Raw genomic sequence first — 16312 nt, forward strand, 5'->3', positions numbered from 1 at the left:
TAAAGGAACAGAGACCAGTAAAGCATGTCATTCAAACTCTCTTAACCATACCTTACAGTAAGAAATATATTTTACAATCCAACACACATGCACCATGCACAATTGCTTCATAAAACCATATTTATTATTACTGCTTGCAATACACTTCTATTCTATTCTATTCTATTCTACTCCATTCCATTCCATAACATTCCATTCTACTCTACACTACCCTATACTATTCTATTCTATTATTTAACTATAGTCTAGACCTACTGAATTAATTTTTGGTTACAACACACAGGTTAAAAAAGGAAAAGAGCCTTTAAAAAATCCAGGATCTCTCTAATAGATAGTTAGAGAACATTAACTAAAGTATACTTCAAAATCTTTGGGTATCTATGACCAGCCCAATAAGGTTAATCATTAAATCTATCAGAATCTGCAATCCCAACTAGCCAGCAACTTTTCTCAAGTCAGTTGTGGGTGCTTATTTTCCTTCTGTGGTATTTCTACACAAGATGGTAGATTGCATTTTTTTAACTTTTAATTTTTGGGAGTACATAGATAAATATATTTATGGAGTACATGAGATATTTTGATACAGACATACAATGTCTAGTAGCATATCAGGGTAAGTGGTGTATCCATCACCCCAAGCATTTATCCTTTGTGTAACAAACAATCCAATTATACTCTTTTAGTTATTTTTAAATGTACTATAAACTATTGTTGACTGTGGTCACCTGTTGCACTATCAAATACTATGTCTTACTTATTCTATCCAACTATAGTTTTGTATCCATTATTGTCCCTACTTCCCCCTACCCCTACTACTAAAAACAATTGCCATTTTTTGAGAATTAGCAGAGTCACCTGGCTGTAAAGTTAGTTGCTCATTCCCTTTTAAGTTTGGGACATTCCCCACATAATGAGGCTTCTTCCCATTCTCTTTCTCAGGCCCCGTTTTACTTTGGGCACTGCCAAACCACCTCAGTTTTAGAATTAGGGGCAGTGAAAAGAAGATGCAGAGACAGATGGCACCTCTGAAGGTGTGCAGTGGGGCGTGCACACTCTGCACAGCCATCTGGTAGTCCAGCCTGGGCGCCATTTCTTCCTCTTTCACCATAGACATAGAGCCTCCAAGTCTGATTAACCCTACCCTCTTCAATGCCTATTAAATCCACAAAGTTCATCCTGTCTCTGCTCTCACTGCCATAAATCTTTGTTACCACCTTCCTACCTGCAGTCTCACCCTTTGGCTGCTATCAGAGGTATCGTTTAGAAATACAGTGGATGATGCCGCTCCTGAGAGTTCAATTTTCTCCTGCTCACCTTCGCTTCCAGGACAAAGTTCAAGCCTTCTAATTTGGCTCTGCCTCCCTCTGCAGCCCTGCCACTGCTCTCCTATACAAACTGCTCACCACAGTCCCCCAGCCCCCAACAAATGTGGCCACATCGGACATTCTCAATCAAAATGTCTTGGCTTAGGAAAGTTAATTAATGGCTAAGTTCTGTGAAACAAAACTTATTGAGGCCTGAGGTATGTAACCCCATTCTAAATTATGTTAAATATGTTGAAATTTTATGAGAATATACATTTTATAAATATCACTGAGCAATCTTAACACCCTAGCAGTGACTCTAACTCATTTAAACGTTTCATCTATTTGAGTCACAAAAATTTACCTCTCAATTTTGAAAGTTTTCGGGCTTGTGTCTCCCCAATAGAATTATTTTCATTAAATTGCTGATATAATCTTGAATGTTGAAAGCTTTTGAACTTCTCAGCTTTAGTATAAATGACAAGATCAGATAAGGCCAGAGCAATTTTTAGCTTCCTGGTCTAAAAATAAAATGCAGTAATTTTACATTTTTATGCTAATCATTGGGAAAAAAATCTTTTTCTAGTAAAGAAAATACACTTTCAAATAAATGATTTTCATCTTTTCATAAGATTATCTCCTCAAACACAATTTGGATTAACTCAATGTGATTATTTTTGGGAACAAAAATATTTAATGTGAATATAAGCTAGTTTAAATTTAAAAATCATGATCAATGTAATAAGTATTGAGGACCACAATTATTACTATTTATTTTTTCCTAAAGATCTCAGTGTATTCCCATAAATTTTATAAACTTAGGAATTTTCGTCATGAATAAATTTATACTGAAATGACTTCTATTACATAGCAAACATTTGCCATTTCACAACCCAGCGTCTATTTCTTTTACACTTCTTTTTAGCCATTTCCCAAGTTTTGTTTTGGGAAAACATTTCTTGCTCATGCTCAATCCAAGTATGAGTCACGCAGATTGGGCCAGCTAAACAGAGCTGTGCATTCCCCTAGCAACAGTAATTGGTTCAGGGATCTGCGCATAACCAGATCAGAGCCAACGTACAAAAAAAAAAAAATTGCTTGCTCTGCCAAGAGATAGGCATTCCACTGGATTTGAAGCTGAAATGATATAAAGCTGAATCCTTGCAATAGCCATGCACCAACACAGAGAAAGTGGGAGCAAAGCTGGAGAAAGAACTGAAGTTCTGCTGACTTTATGTGAGACACTATATCAAGTCATTTTTGAAATTAAAATCCCTTTCACTGAACTTTTCATCTATATAGGTCAATTAATTAATTATCATTTTATTTAAACCAGCTGGATTGGTTTTGTGTCACATGCAACCTAATATATTTTGTTTCATCATGTTTATGTGTGTACATATAACACTATGTATTATAAACACTGAATCTTGTCTTTGTCTTTACTTGAGACCAGTTGTGTATCTCTGCATCTGTTGCACTTTGCACAAAGCCTGCTTCATAAGAGTGCATAATATTTATCAACTATAGAAAACTTTTTTTTTTTTTTTTTGAAACAGGATCTCATTCTGTTGCTCAGGCTGGAGTGCAATGGCGCCATCTCGGCTCACTGCAACCTCCGCGTCCCAGGTTCAAGCAATTCTCCTGCTTCAACGTCCCAAGTAACTAGAACTACAGGCATGCGCCACCATGCCTGGCTAATTTTTGTATTTTTAGTAGAGAGGGGATTTCACCATGTGGGCCAGGCTGATCTCAAACTCCTGACCTCATATGATCTGCGCACCTCGGCCTCCCAAAGTGCTGGGATTACAGGCATGAGCCAGCCACCGTGCTCAGCCTAGAGAAAAAGAAAAATTAAGTAGCTAACATAAGAAAAGAGACAATTTTAAAAATTCATCTTCCACCATCAATGTTTTCAAAGTAAATTGTAAATGATAGACTAAAGTTTTTATAAGAAGGAAAATTATTTTTCTCCAGAATTTAAAAAAATTCTCCACCAAGAATAAAATTAGAAAACTTTCCAATCATTTGTAAGATTTTCACAAAGCACCACCTCACCTTCTTTTTCTTGAAAAGCGTTACTCCAGATAACTTTTTTACCCCTGTTTCCTTGTCTTGATTGTCTCCTAAAACAGATTCGAATATTTCTGATTCTTTGAATTTCTCCTCCTCCTCCTCCTCCTCCTCCAGATCTGCCACTTCTTCTTCCCATTCCTCCACCTTACCACGCTTATCAGAACCTTTTCTTTCATGGGTTTCCTTTAAGGTTCCTATTTTCTTATTTTTAACTAATACTTTGAATTTTAGTGCCTAAGGAAACAATTTGAGAGATAACAATTACACATTTACAAGTCAATTTGCATTGTAACAGTCATTGAAAAGTGTTTCACTATATTTCCAATTAGCCTACAGTAAAAAGATATGTAAGAACTCCATTTTTTCCCATATCCCTATTCACACCTCAGTAAAGGAATGAATACAGTGATACAATGTTATTGATTGTAATTCACCAAAAAATAAGCCTGTTATGATTGAGACTTACCATATGCCATTTCTTTTATATTTCACAGGTTGGTGCTATTCCAAAAATTTGAAGTATGTGAAAAGTATATATATAAATACTTACCATGATATTGCAATTAAAATGTTACAACTTCTGGTAGTAAGTGCTTCAGCTCATCATTTTCTTATCCAACATTAAAAAGTATTGAATGAAATCAGGTATATTAAAATGTCTATCATAAGTGTCTGGCATCTAGTATAGACTAAATTAAAGATTTATAATAAAGACTCTTCAAATTTCTTCTGTATTACACATAAGCATCATTAACTTAATATTTTCTGTCCATCAAATTTAGAAGCATGGCAAAATTTACCATCAGTGTCACTTGTTCTAAAATCGAAGACTTCTGGTTCCATTCTTTCACTTGGCAATGATTCGGGTTTAATCTTTGATGCTATGTTTCCAGTACTTTGCAAAATTCTTTACTATTTCTTTTCCGCCACAATTGAACACATTGAGTCTGTGGGCATTCTTACGCAGCAAAAGAACTGTGCTCTTTCCAAATTTCCTTAATTTAACAAGTACATTTAAGTGCCAGCTCTGTTATATACAATGCTGAAATCTAGGGTATAAAGTCAAGTCCTTTTCTCCAAGGAGCTTTGATTTTCCTTTCCATTTTGTCATCCCCATTGAATGTCAGGTATCCATTCGAATTATTCTATCATCTCGGGTCTTCCCTCTTTCACAATGACCCTTATAATACTCTCTACTGCAGAGTTTACCAAATGCATTCTGCAATCCCGTGCATCAAGAATATTATCAGAAGCGCTTGGGAAAGAGACAAATTCCTAGGATCTGCTTCAAAATGAGGGAATCAGAATCTTGAATTGTGGGCTGGAATTGGGCCTTCTTTACAAGTCTCTAGGCAATTATTTTACACACAAAGACTGAATACTGTAGGATTAGGTAATTTTTTTTTTTTTTTTTTTTTTTTTTTTTTGAGATGGAGTCTCACTCTGTCACCCAGGATGGAGTGCAGTGACATGATCTCAGCTCACTGCAACCTCCACCTCCCAGGTTCAAGAGATTCTCCTGCCTCAGCCTCCTGAGTAGCTGGGATTACACGACAACTTTAATTCTTCATTTACTCATTGAAAAGCACCTCCCTGCTTTAGTATGGAGCTAAAATTTGAATGAAAGCTATGTACGGGAATGCTAGAAAAATAGATTCATATATAATAGGAAGTGGGATTCTCTTCCAAGAAAGTTTAAAATTATTGTAAGTTCCAGAATTGGGCTATAATTCGGGTTTAATCTTTGATGCTATGTTTCCAGCACTTAGCAAAATTCTTTACTATTTCTTTTCTGCCACAATTGAACACATTGAGTCTGTAAGCATTCTTATGCAGCAGAAGAACTGTGGTCTTTCCATTTATCACACAATTCATTTTTTTCTGTCTCAGTTCTATCATCAGCCCTATATTTCTTGTCACTGGTGTCACAACACTTTCACTTGAAAATTTTTCACTGATTTAAATAAAATGTTAAAAGAAGCAAAATTTGAGGATCTTCCAGATTTATTATGCCAAGGAGAAAAGTTCAGCCTGGAAACTTAGTCATGTAATACAGCTGTTTTTCTTCAATGGCGCATGACCATTGCTTTCTGACCTTTGTGTTGAGATGTTATACATTGACCAGACTCCCCATTCTTTATTCCAACCTAGACTAAATGACCTTAGAGATAGAGAACCTTGTGATTACCTCTTTACAATAGAATGTTAAGCAAACCCCTTAGAGTGTAATCAACAGTAGCCAATCAAATCTTAAATCTGTATGTTAGCCATTGTAGGAAAAATACTGTACTTCTGTTCTGCGCATCTGTTTTTGTCTGTAAGAAACAATTTTCACTGTTTTTCACACCAGGAGCAATGATTACCGTTCTTTGCTGTCTGTGTGTCCCAGAAAGTTACCCTCACAGTTTGCACTGGAATAAATTCTTCTAACGGAATCCCGAGCCTTTTGATTATTTTAGGTTGGCAAAAATAATAATAAGGAAAATATAGAAGGAAATACTCAAATATTACAAAAATATTGTTATGTCTAGCAAAAATGAAGACATGTCAGAACCAAACTATTTGCTGTTAGACAACACTATTCACCAAAAGAAAGTTTATTTATAATCTGATAAAATTTGGGATAGGGAAAAAGGCCCAGCAAAGAAAACTAAGCAGGAGTGGTCAAAGAGGAGTGAGGGAAGGCTAAAGAATGTGGTGTTATAACAGAAAGTGTTTCAGGGAAAGGAAGGGGAGGTCCACAGCATTGAATGTTAACGAGAGGACAACCAAATGAAGACTAGAAGAGGATCATTAGAATTTATCAGTAAGAAAATATTTGATGAATGTGATGGGAACTTTCCTGTGAAGTAATTAGAAGAGAAAGAGGGACTGAATAGGTTGCAAGAAGACAAGAAAATGAAAATTTGGGCTGTGAGAGGGAGTAATTTCTTTCTTTTCTTTTCAACAAGACAGAGTTTCGCTCTTGTTGCCTAGGCTAGAGTACAATAGCTCAATCTTGGCTCACTGTAACCTCCGCCTCCCGGATTCAAGTGATCCTCCTGCCTCAGCCTTCCTAGTAGCTGGGATTACAGGTGGATGCTGCGACATTCAGCTAATTTTTGTATTTTTAGTAGAGACAGGGTTTCACCATGTTGCTCAAGGCTGGTTTCGAACTCCTGACCTCAGGGTATCTGCCTGCCTCGGCCTCCCAAGGTGCTGGGATTACAGGCATGAGCCGCCGCCATACCCGACCATAGAAAGGGAGTAATAAAGAGACAGCCTGAGAGAGAAGTGAAGTCCTGATGGTAGATGTGGACGTGATTTTTCAAAGCAAATACTTCAGTACGCTCTAATTAAGATGGAAAGGGTCATAGAGACAGGGAAATTGAAAAGAGTAGATTTTTTAAAGGGGAACCTGCTACCCAGCTGTTAAGATATTGGGTACTGACTCTATTTATAGTCTAGAACTTTTGCCACTTTCTAGAACTTTTGCCTGTGAAACATACTAAATTTCTGGTCCCTAATACTATTTACTTTGATATTGTGGACCCATGGGGTAGGAGACACAATCAAAATGTGGGTTTTACATATATATACACACACATACACATATATATATATATAAAATTTTTATTGAAATATATTCACCTAAATGTTCATGAGAACATTCCCTGGGCAACATTGCAAAGATAACCCTCTATACATGACCCAAACTAAGTATTTTCACTGGTCTCTAGCCCAGTTTCATGGGCCAATATAATAGTGACATGTTTTCATGGACTTTTTTCTGAACCTGAGTTACTCAGAAAAAAATGTTACCTCTGGTGATGGTAGAGTATCAGGAAAATCAGCAAGCATATCAGAAAGCAAGGACTCTCCAAAAGTCGTCTGCAAATTGTCTGCCATTATTTCTTGCTGGGCAGGGGAGCAGTGATTTTCTAAAGAGAGCACCACTGGGTAGTCAGATGTCTAAAAAAGTAACCATTACTATGGTTATTCATCAACACTTCTAAATAATTGTAATGCAATTAATATAAGTGCCTAATGTATTTTAAAACTTACTTCTAACGTTTAGTACCTTTGCAAAATAAGTATTCTTTAAACTGAAAGTACTTTTGAGTTTGGCAAAACAGAGACCATTAAATCTGTATTAAAAGAAAAATGTACTACTATTTGCACCAAAAGAATAGGGACAACTGAAGCATCCATCAGTGAGTACTTATGTAAATAAATTATACTGGCTGGGCTCAGTGGCTCACACCTGTAATCCCAGCACTTTGGGAGGCTGAGGCGGGCAGATCACGAGGTCAGGAGATTGAGACCATCCTGGCTAACATGGTGAAACCCCATCTCTACTAAAATTATAAAAATTAGCCAGGTGTGGTGGTGCGTGCCTGTAATCCCAGCTACTCAGGAGGCTAAGGCAGGAGAATCACTTGAACCCAGGAGGTGGAGATTGCAATGAGCCGAGGTCACGCCATTGCACTCCAGCCTGCCTGGGCAACAAGAGCAGAACTCCATCTCAAAAAAAAAAAAAAAAAAAAAAATTAGCCTGGCATGATGGCAGGTGCCTGTAATCCCAGTTACCTGGGAGGCTGAGGCAGAATTGCTTGAACTGGGAGGTGGAGGTTGCAGTGAGCCAAGATTGCACCACTGCACTCCAGCCTGGGTGATGGAACAAGACTCTGTCTCAAAAATAAAAAATAAAAAAAGAAGAAGACAGAGCTATCTATACTGCTATAGAAAGTTATCTATGGATTTATGAAGAAAAGCAAGTTACCAAAAAGTAGCATGCTATATTTTTATTGTTAATATACAAATATTTTGAGATTTTAAAACGTGAAACAAAAACATTATTAACACTGATGAGTTGGGGGAAATGTTAATATTCTGCTTTTTCAGTTTTAAGTTCTGTAATCAAAACTCATTGTTTTAGAATTAGAAACAAAGATAAAGATATTTCCAGTTTCTAATAGCAAAGGAGTTTTTTTAAGTGAAGGTGGCTCTACAAAGGTATTTTCTGCCCTTTCTCACTGCTGTAACTTCAAAACTTGCCATAAAATAGGGAACAAAACATCATTGGATCTTATTTAGGATTTTTTTCTTTGTTTTGATTTCATATATACTTATCAGGGCACAAATTTACCAATTTGTAAACAAGCCAGGGAATCACAAGTCTTGCTGCATTTTCACAGCACTCAGAACAGGGCAGATTATTACTATGTCTTTTGAATGTGTGAGTGTTTTGCTCTGTGGCTGCTGTGACAAAAATTACTACAAACCTTTGTGGCTTAAAACAACAACATTTATTCTCTCACCGTCTAGTCACCAGAAGTTTGAAATCAGTTTCACTGGTCAGAAATCAAGGTGTTGGTAAAGCTGCACTCCCTTGGAAGGCACTGGGGAAGAATCCTCCTTGTCTCTTCCAGGTTTGGGTGGCTGCCCACATTCCTCGGCTTGTGGCCACATCTCTCTAATCTCTGTCCCTGTCTTCCCATTGCCTCCTCCTCTGTTGTATCAAATCTCTCTCTACTTCCTTCTTATAAAAGTGCATATGATGGTGTTTAGGGCCCACTCAGATAATCCAGAATAATCTCCCCATCTAGAGGTTTTTAACTTCATTACATCTACAAAGACACTTTTTCCAAATAAAACAACATTTACAAGTTCCAGGAATTAAAACTTAATATTTTTGGAAGCCTTTATTTGACCTATACAATGACCTTCTCAACTAGAGTGAGTCCACTGACTCACTCTGATCCCAACAGAATAGTGTACAGTTTTTTCCAAATATAATAAGTAATTCTGAGACTGGGGCAAACTGATGGCCTAAAAGCTGCATTCTTCCATGAGGTCCTGATATCACTGATGTCATTTCTCTATCTTCTTGGCTCCATCTTCTGGGAAAATCCGCTTTCTTTTATCTTCCTTGGCCACATTGAAAGTGGATGTTGAGGAGTTTGCTCTCTTGAAAGCCAAGCAATGTTTGCAGCCCATTTCCTTACCAAAGGCTGTTTTAAGGCTCACCTAAGAGTCATACTTACGGGTTTTTTGTTTTTTGTTTTTTGACAATTTAAGTCCCTCAAAACTTAGATTTCTTATGTATTTATTCTCGTAAGTTCATGCAATTGGACCCCAGGTTTTTTCCTAGTCATAATTATCATCTATTTAATTTCATGTCCTCTTTTTCTAAATTAATAGTGACTACCTTGACTAGGAGGTCTAAACTTTAATCTGATCTATGCTGCAAAACTGAGTCACCTTGTTCAGCTGGGAAATCTCATTGCCTCTCCATTGCTCAAAGCCTTGTTTAAAATCTCACTTCTTGCTCCTTTGGGAGTTTTTAAATAAATTCTGTTGTGTATACTTAAGATATACAACATGATGTTATGGGACACACGTAGATAGTGGAAAGGTTATTATAGTGAATCAAATTAACATATCCATCTAGCCATCATCTCACATTTACCCTTTTTTAAATTTTTATGGCAAGAGCAGCTAAAATCTACTCATTCAGCATGAATACCATACACAGTACAATTTTATTAACTATAATTCTCATAGGGTACATTAGATGTCTAGACTTTTTCATCCTACATACGTGCTACTTTGTGGCCTCAGACCTACCTGTCTCTATTTTCTTCTCCCTCCCCACACCTCGTTCCTGTCAACCACTGTTTTGTTCTCTATCTCTGTATATTTGGGAGTTTTTTTTTTAACCCCGCATGTAACTGAGATCAGGCATTATTTCTTTCTGTGTCTGGCTTATTTCACTTAACACATAATGTCCTTACCCATGTTGTGGTAAATGGAAAGATCTCATTCTTTTTAAAGACTGAATCATATTCCATTGTATATATCCAATTTTCTTTATCCATTTTGTCTGTCAATGAACACTTACGTTGTTTCCGTATCATGGCTATTGTGAATAATTCTACAGTGAACATTGCAGCACAAATATCTTTATGAGATGGTTATTTAATTCCCTTTGGGTATGTACCAAGAAGAGGGATTACTAGGTCATATAGTGGCTCTATTTTTTATTTCTTTAGAAACCTCCATGCTGTATTCCCATTGGTGGTACCAATCTACATTTCCATCATCAGTGTACAGAGTTCCCTTTTTGCCACACCCTCATCAACATTTGGTATCCTTTGACTTTCTGATGAGACCTTCTAACACGGTAAGACTGTGAGGTGGTATCTCATAGTGGTTTTGATTTGCATTTCCCTGGTAACTAATAATGTTGTGTGGCCATTTTTATGTCTTCTTTGGAGAAATGCGTATTCAGGTTTTTTGTTCATTTTTTAATCAAGTTTTTTTTCCACTAATGAGTTGTATGAGTTCTTTATAAATTTTGGATATTAATCCCTTATCAGATACATGGTTTGCAAATATTTTTTCCCAATTCATAGGCTGCCCTTTCATTCTGTTGATTGTTTCCTTTGCTGTGCAAAAGCTTATTAGTTTGATGTAGTTCCAGTTACCTATTTTTGCTTTTGTGATCTGAGCTTTTGATGTAATATCAAAAAAATAATTGCCAAAGTCGGTGTCTAGGAGATTTTTCCCTATGTTCCCTTCTAGGATTTTCATAGTTTCTAGTCTTATATGTAAGTTTTTTAATCCATTTTAGCTTGATTTGTTGTGTATGGTGTAAGATAAGGGTCTAATTTCATTCTTTAGCCTGCTGAAATTAAGTTTTTTCAGTACCATTTATTGAAGGTACTATCCTTTACCATTTTGTCTTCTTGGTCTCCTTGACAAAAATTAGGTTGACCATATATGCTTAGGTTGATCTCTAGGCTCTCTATTCTGTTCCACTGGTCTATATGTCTGTTTTTCTGCACAGGACCATGCTGTACTGATTCCTATAGCTTTGAAATATGATTTTAAATCAGAAAGTGTGACACCTCCAACTTTGTTTTTATTAGAATTATTCTGGCTATTTGAAGTCTTTTATAGTCCTTTACAAATTTTAGGACTTTTTTTTTCTATTTCTATGAATAATGCCATTGGAATTTTGATAAGGATTGCATTAAATCTGTATATTGTAGCCCAGTATAGTTGCTCACACCTGTAATCCCAGCACTTTGGAAGACCAAGGTGAGAGGATCTTCTGAGGCCGGGTCTCTGACACCAGCCTCAACAACATACCAATACCACACCCCAAGGGGAAAAAACCCTATGTATTGTTTTAGATAGTATGAACATTTTAACAATATTATTTTATATCTTCTGATTCAGGAGCATAGGATATCTTTTCACTTATTTGTGTCTCCAATTTCTTTCATCCATGTTTTGTAGTTTTCAGTATACAGATCTTTCACTTCTTGGGTTAAATTTATTCCTAGATATGTCATTTTTATACTATTGTAAATGAGATTATTTTCTTAATTTCTTTCAATTAGGTCACTATTTGTGTATAAAAATACTACTGATTTAAATATGTTGATTTTGTATTCTACAACTTTACTGAATTGATTTATGAGTTCTAACAGGGTTTTCGTGTGGAATCGTTGGGCTTTTTTACAGACAGGACTATGTCATCTGCAAATAAAAATAATGTTGCTTCTTTTCTTCCTACTGGAAAGAATAGGAAGTATTGCATGTTGTCTCTTTTTCTGATCTAGTTGTCCATTTCTTGCTTTTTGAAATCTTAGAAGCTGTAGGCTTTTCATCTTTGCAAGGCCTTTGAATTTTAAGACTGTCGCTATTTTTTTTTAATTCATTTTTCCACTCTGAATTAGGTGAGGGAGTTAGCCACGCAAATATTTGGGAAGAGTATTTCATATAAAGGGGGAACAGCAAGTACAAAGGCCTTGAGACGTGTCTGAAAAAGACTAAGGAGTCCAGAATGGCCAAGTGAACAGGGATGGAGTAGCAGGAGAGTTAAAAGAGGTAATGAAAAACTGACCACTTAGGACCTTGTGAGTCATTGTACAAATTTTAGCTTTCATTTTGAGTGAGGTTGAAGGCTTTGAGAAGGGGAATGACATCGTCTGACTTACCAAAAATCACTCTGGTTGATATGTTGAGATGAGATTGCAGGGGAATAAGAAAAGAAACAAGAATATCAGAGAAGAGGGCACTGGGATCATTTAAGTGAAAGGTAATGTTGGTTGACTAGGACAGTGACAGTAAGAATGGGCAGAGATAGCTAAATTCAGGATACATTTTAAAAGTAAAGCCAAGATGATTTGCTGAAGAATTGATTGAGGGGCTTGAGAGAAGGAGAAGAAGGTTACAGCTGGCAAAAAAGGTTTTGGCTAGAGCATATGAAAGTTGTCATTAATGAGATGGGAAAGATCATGGTGAGAACAGGACTGGAGAAATATCAGGGAGCTCAATTTTAAACATGTTAAGTATGCCTATTCATGTCCAAGTGGTAATGTCAAATAGGCAGTTGTGTACATTGGTGTGAGTTCAAGAGAGAGACTGAAGTAGAGATAAATATATTTAGAAATAATAGAAACTACATGTTTAGGAGAATCAGTGCCATACTCTCAATGTTTTTATACTAAGATAGAAATTATTCATATATGACATTTGTATCTTTGGAATATTTATTGTGTACTGTCTTTTAATATATAGTAGATAAATTTATATAAATTTGTGATTTTAAGTTTATGTTGACAGATTATGTAATGTATTGACATAGGAGAATTTTAAGCATGTTACATTTGTAAATTTAATGTATTAGGTACACATTACATAGTTTTAGTACATAGTAAGAATTCTTTTAGTCATTTTGATTGTAGTAAAATTGTACTATAATTGAAGTACTTAAAAAATCAAGTGTGTTAAGTTTACAAAAACAACTTAAAATATCTGAAAATGCAAAATTAGCCATGTTTATAAATGAAACCAGTGCTATTTAGAACTCCTTAACATTGAGGGATTGCAAAAACCTGCTCAATTTATAGGGTAGGATTCATATACTGAGCTTAAATTCTAGGAATAAATATATCTTTGAATCTATAATAAATTAAAAATTATTGAATCCAAAGTAAACTTCTGAACATTTCTTACCATATCAATAGCTGTCTTTATAGTCATTAAAATGTTAACAATTGAAATGATGCATTGTTGATACATTTTATTTTGTCTTGAAAGTAAAATAGTTGAATATTGGTAAAATATCTACTTATTACCTAGACCAGTATTTCTCAAACTTTCCTGCCATCATCCACAATAATAAATATATTTTACATTGTGAAACAATACACACACACACACACACACACGAGTAAACAAAAATTTCCATGAAACACTTATACCTTACCACCTGAACCTAACTTCGATAAATCTACCTTTAACTACATACAACATGGATTTCACTGCCTACTAATGGATCATAACCCACAATTTGAAATATCATCTAAAGTAAGGCTAAGCATTATAGGATTTTGAAGCAAGTTAATTAGAATTGCTTCTGTTTAAATAGCTACAGTTGAACAAAGATATGTACATACCATGAATGCGTACTTGTGTATAGCTTGGATAACAGTTTTAAACAGAAGTTTGCTGGTGAGTGTGTAGCCATGATATACAACAGGTTCATTTTGTGCTCCATCCCAGCAATCAATCTCCAAACAACGGCATCCTTTCACAAGGGCACTAGCAAAATTTCCGCAAAATAAAATGTTACTCCTGGACCATTAAAAATATATACCAAAGTATTAAAACATTCCAAAGACTATTTGTGATTTTATAATAAATGCATAAATGAGTCCATAAAACTCTATAAAAACTTGTCTTTAAGACAAGCTTTGAGTCTCTAGAAATTTACATTATAAAGGAAGACACAGACTGTGTAGTACAACACTGTGTCTTTCTAGTCAAATGTTTTACTCTCGTGTGCTCTCCATACCATGCTTGGTTTTCAGTAAGCAATGAAGATACCTGCTCCATAGTTGTAGCTCTGAAACATCCCTACTCCCAACCCATACAATTTTACTTATGGTGGCGTTTACTGTTCAATGCCATACCAATGAAAAGCGATGATATTCAAAACCCTCTCAGAATAGTAAAATCTATTAATAAAATCTTATCTAATTCTTTCCTCATGTCAGGCTTTGGGGAATGAGGTATATGGTAGAAAGGGAAGGATAAAGAAAAGATAAATTGTGATAATACTTGCTCCCTGGAAACAATGTTGGCTAGATGGTATGGAAACTAGAGGGCCTCGTGAATCAGCAAATACTCCTTATCTCTCTAACCATTTTACATAAATCCAAGTAAGCACTAGAGAAAATTAAGGTTTATGCCAAGGAAGCGTGGATACCTGCTCATCTATGTCTATTCGACTCACAATTTCACTGGGAGAAAAGTATGACTTGCTTGCCTCAGAATATAAATTCACAGCTTTATCAAAACCGAGGAAAATATATTTCTACTTCTACTGATATCTAAAACTGGGTCTGATTTTTCTACCTAAAAATATCAGTTTCCTGATTTAAACATAAATTCTATCTTAGGTTCATTAAATCTGTTGTACCCACTGGGTTTAAATTAATTTTCAGTGTTCATACTACAAGAGAGCAGAGATGGGATGCTTTATTAGCACATACACTTTTATTTACTCTGTGTCAGTTGAAGCTGATTGCATTCAGATTTTTCACTGACTTTATAATAATGAATATAAGCAAATAGGGATGTCTCAAAATATTCATACCTAGCCCAGAGTAGGCCATTGTATGTCATCATGAAATAGGTCATTTGCCCCAAATTACCAAGAGTTCACTCAAATTTATTGATTTATGTATAGATATTGTTTTATTGATTCATGCAAATGTAGACATAGCATTAAGATAATTCTTTAAATTATTTCACAGACACATACACAGAGTTGTATAGTTGTTCCTATTATCTATGAACCTGGCCTGACATGGGTAGTAATATGTGCCAACCACAGAGAGGGTCAGCAACAGTAACATGAGGCAATGGTTAGTACTGGGTCTACAAGAGCAGGGATTGAAATTTCAGTCCATAAAGCATGTTTGACATAAACTGACTGTTAGTAAATATTTATTGTGTTCATACAGAAAAATGTGATCTTCTAAAATGCGATCTTGGAAGAGACAAAATTGAATCTGAGAGCTGACTTGAAACACCAGGATCTTAGAACTGATGCATATTAAGAATGAGGTTAAAAAAACTCCCTTGTCATACATAGAGATATTTTTCCATAGAAAGCCAAGTTAACACTTCTTTTCCAATAAGTACATTAAATTACCCCTCTGTCTACAGCTACTGGTTTTCCACCGGGACGATTTTGCCTCAGGAGGGATTTGGCAAAGTCTGGAGACATTTTCGGCTGCCACAACTGGAGATGGGGGAGGTTTGTAACTGGCATCTAGCAGGTAACAGTCACAAAGCCACTAAACATTCTACAATGCACAGGACAGTCCCCGACAACAAAAAATTATCTGACTCAAAAACTGAAAAGTTTGAGAAACCCTGCCATAAGTCGTGACAACCTGGAGAAGGGAGTGTGGTCCCAGCACAAAGTACTTATATAAAGTCAGTAGCTTTTCTAAACAGAAGCACAGAGCACCGAATGGGCCATATAAGAAAATGAACCTTTTAGATTTAGTTCTTCTTTGGAGATCACATTTAGTCCTTTTCTAGGGAGATGACCCTAGGAGTACTTAGGTAGGAGCATAGCTGAGAATAGATAAAACAATTATGACACTAAGTCAATGTACTGAATTCAGGACTGCCTAAAATATGAGAGAGAGAGAGAGAGAGAGAGAGAGAGAGAGAGAGAGAGAAACCTTATATATCCCCTTGAAAATAATAGAGATAAAAGACAGAAGAAACCTGATGAGGAAGTAAGAGGAAGTAAGGCATTAAAGAGGAAGAGAATTAGTGACTCTCATCTATCTTGGAGGCTTCACCAACCAGTCAAATTTTTATTAAGAAAAATTAAATTCTTAATAAATTCTTTT

General features: G+C 35.8%; 1 protein-coding gene across 3 annotated transcripts in view; it reads right to left on the reverse strand.

Annotated features, from left to right (window-relative positions):
* Positions 1–16312, reverse strand: part of PLCZ1 (phospholipase C, zeta 1) — a 55933-nt gene that overhangs the window by 16157 nt on the left and 23464 nt on the right. For 2 of the 3 annotated variants that reach the window (XM_011975458.1, XM_011975457.1), the window contains exons 6-10: positions 13835–13979; positions 7182–7331; positions 3530–3614; positions 3363–3430; positions 1669–1825 (exon numbers count right to left, since the gene is read on the reverse strand). In XM_011975458.1, the coding sequence (XP_011830848.1) occupies positions 1669–1825; positions 3363–3430; positions 3530–3614; positions 7182–7331; positions 13835–13979 (605 nt within the window). Of the gene's footprint in view, positions 1–1668; positions 1826–3362; positions 3615–7181; positions 7332–13834; positions 13980–16312 lie in introns of all 3 variants that reach the window. The other variant, XM_011975456.1, reaches the window with a different exon arrangement.

Source organism: Mandrillus leucophaeus, unplaced genomic scaffold, assembly GCF_000951045.1.
Source record: "Mandrillus leucophaeus isolate KB7577 unplaced genomic scaffold, Mleu.le_1.0 Scaffold156, whole genome shotgun sequence".
NCBI classification, from domain to species: Eukaryota; Metazoa; Chordata; class Mammalia; order Primates; family Cercopithecidae; genus Mandrillus; species Mandrillus leucophaeus.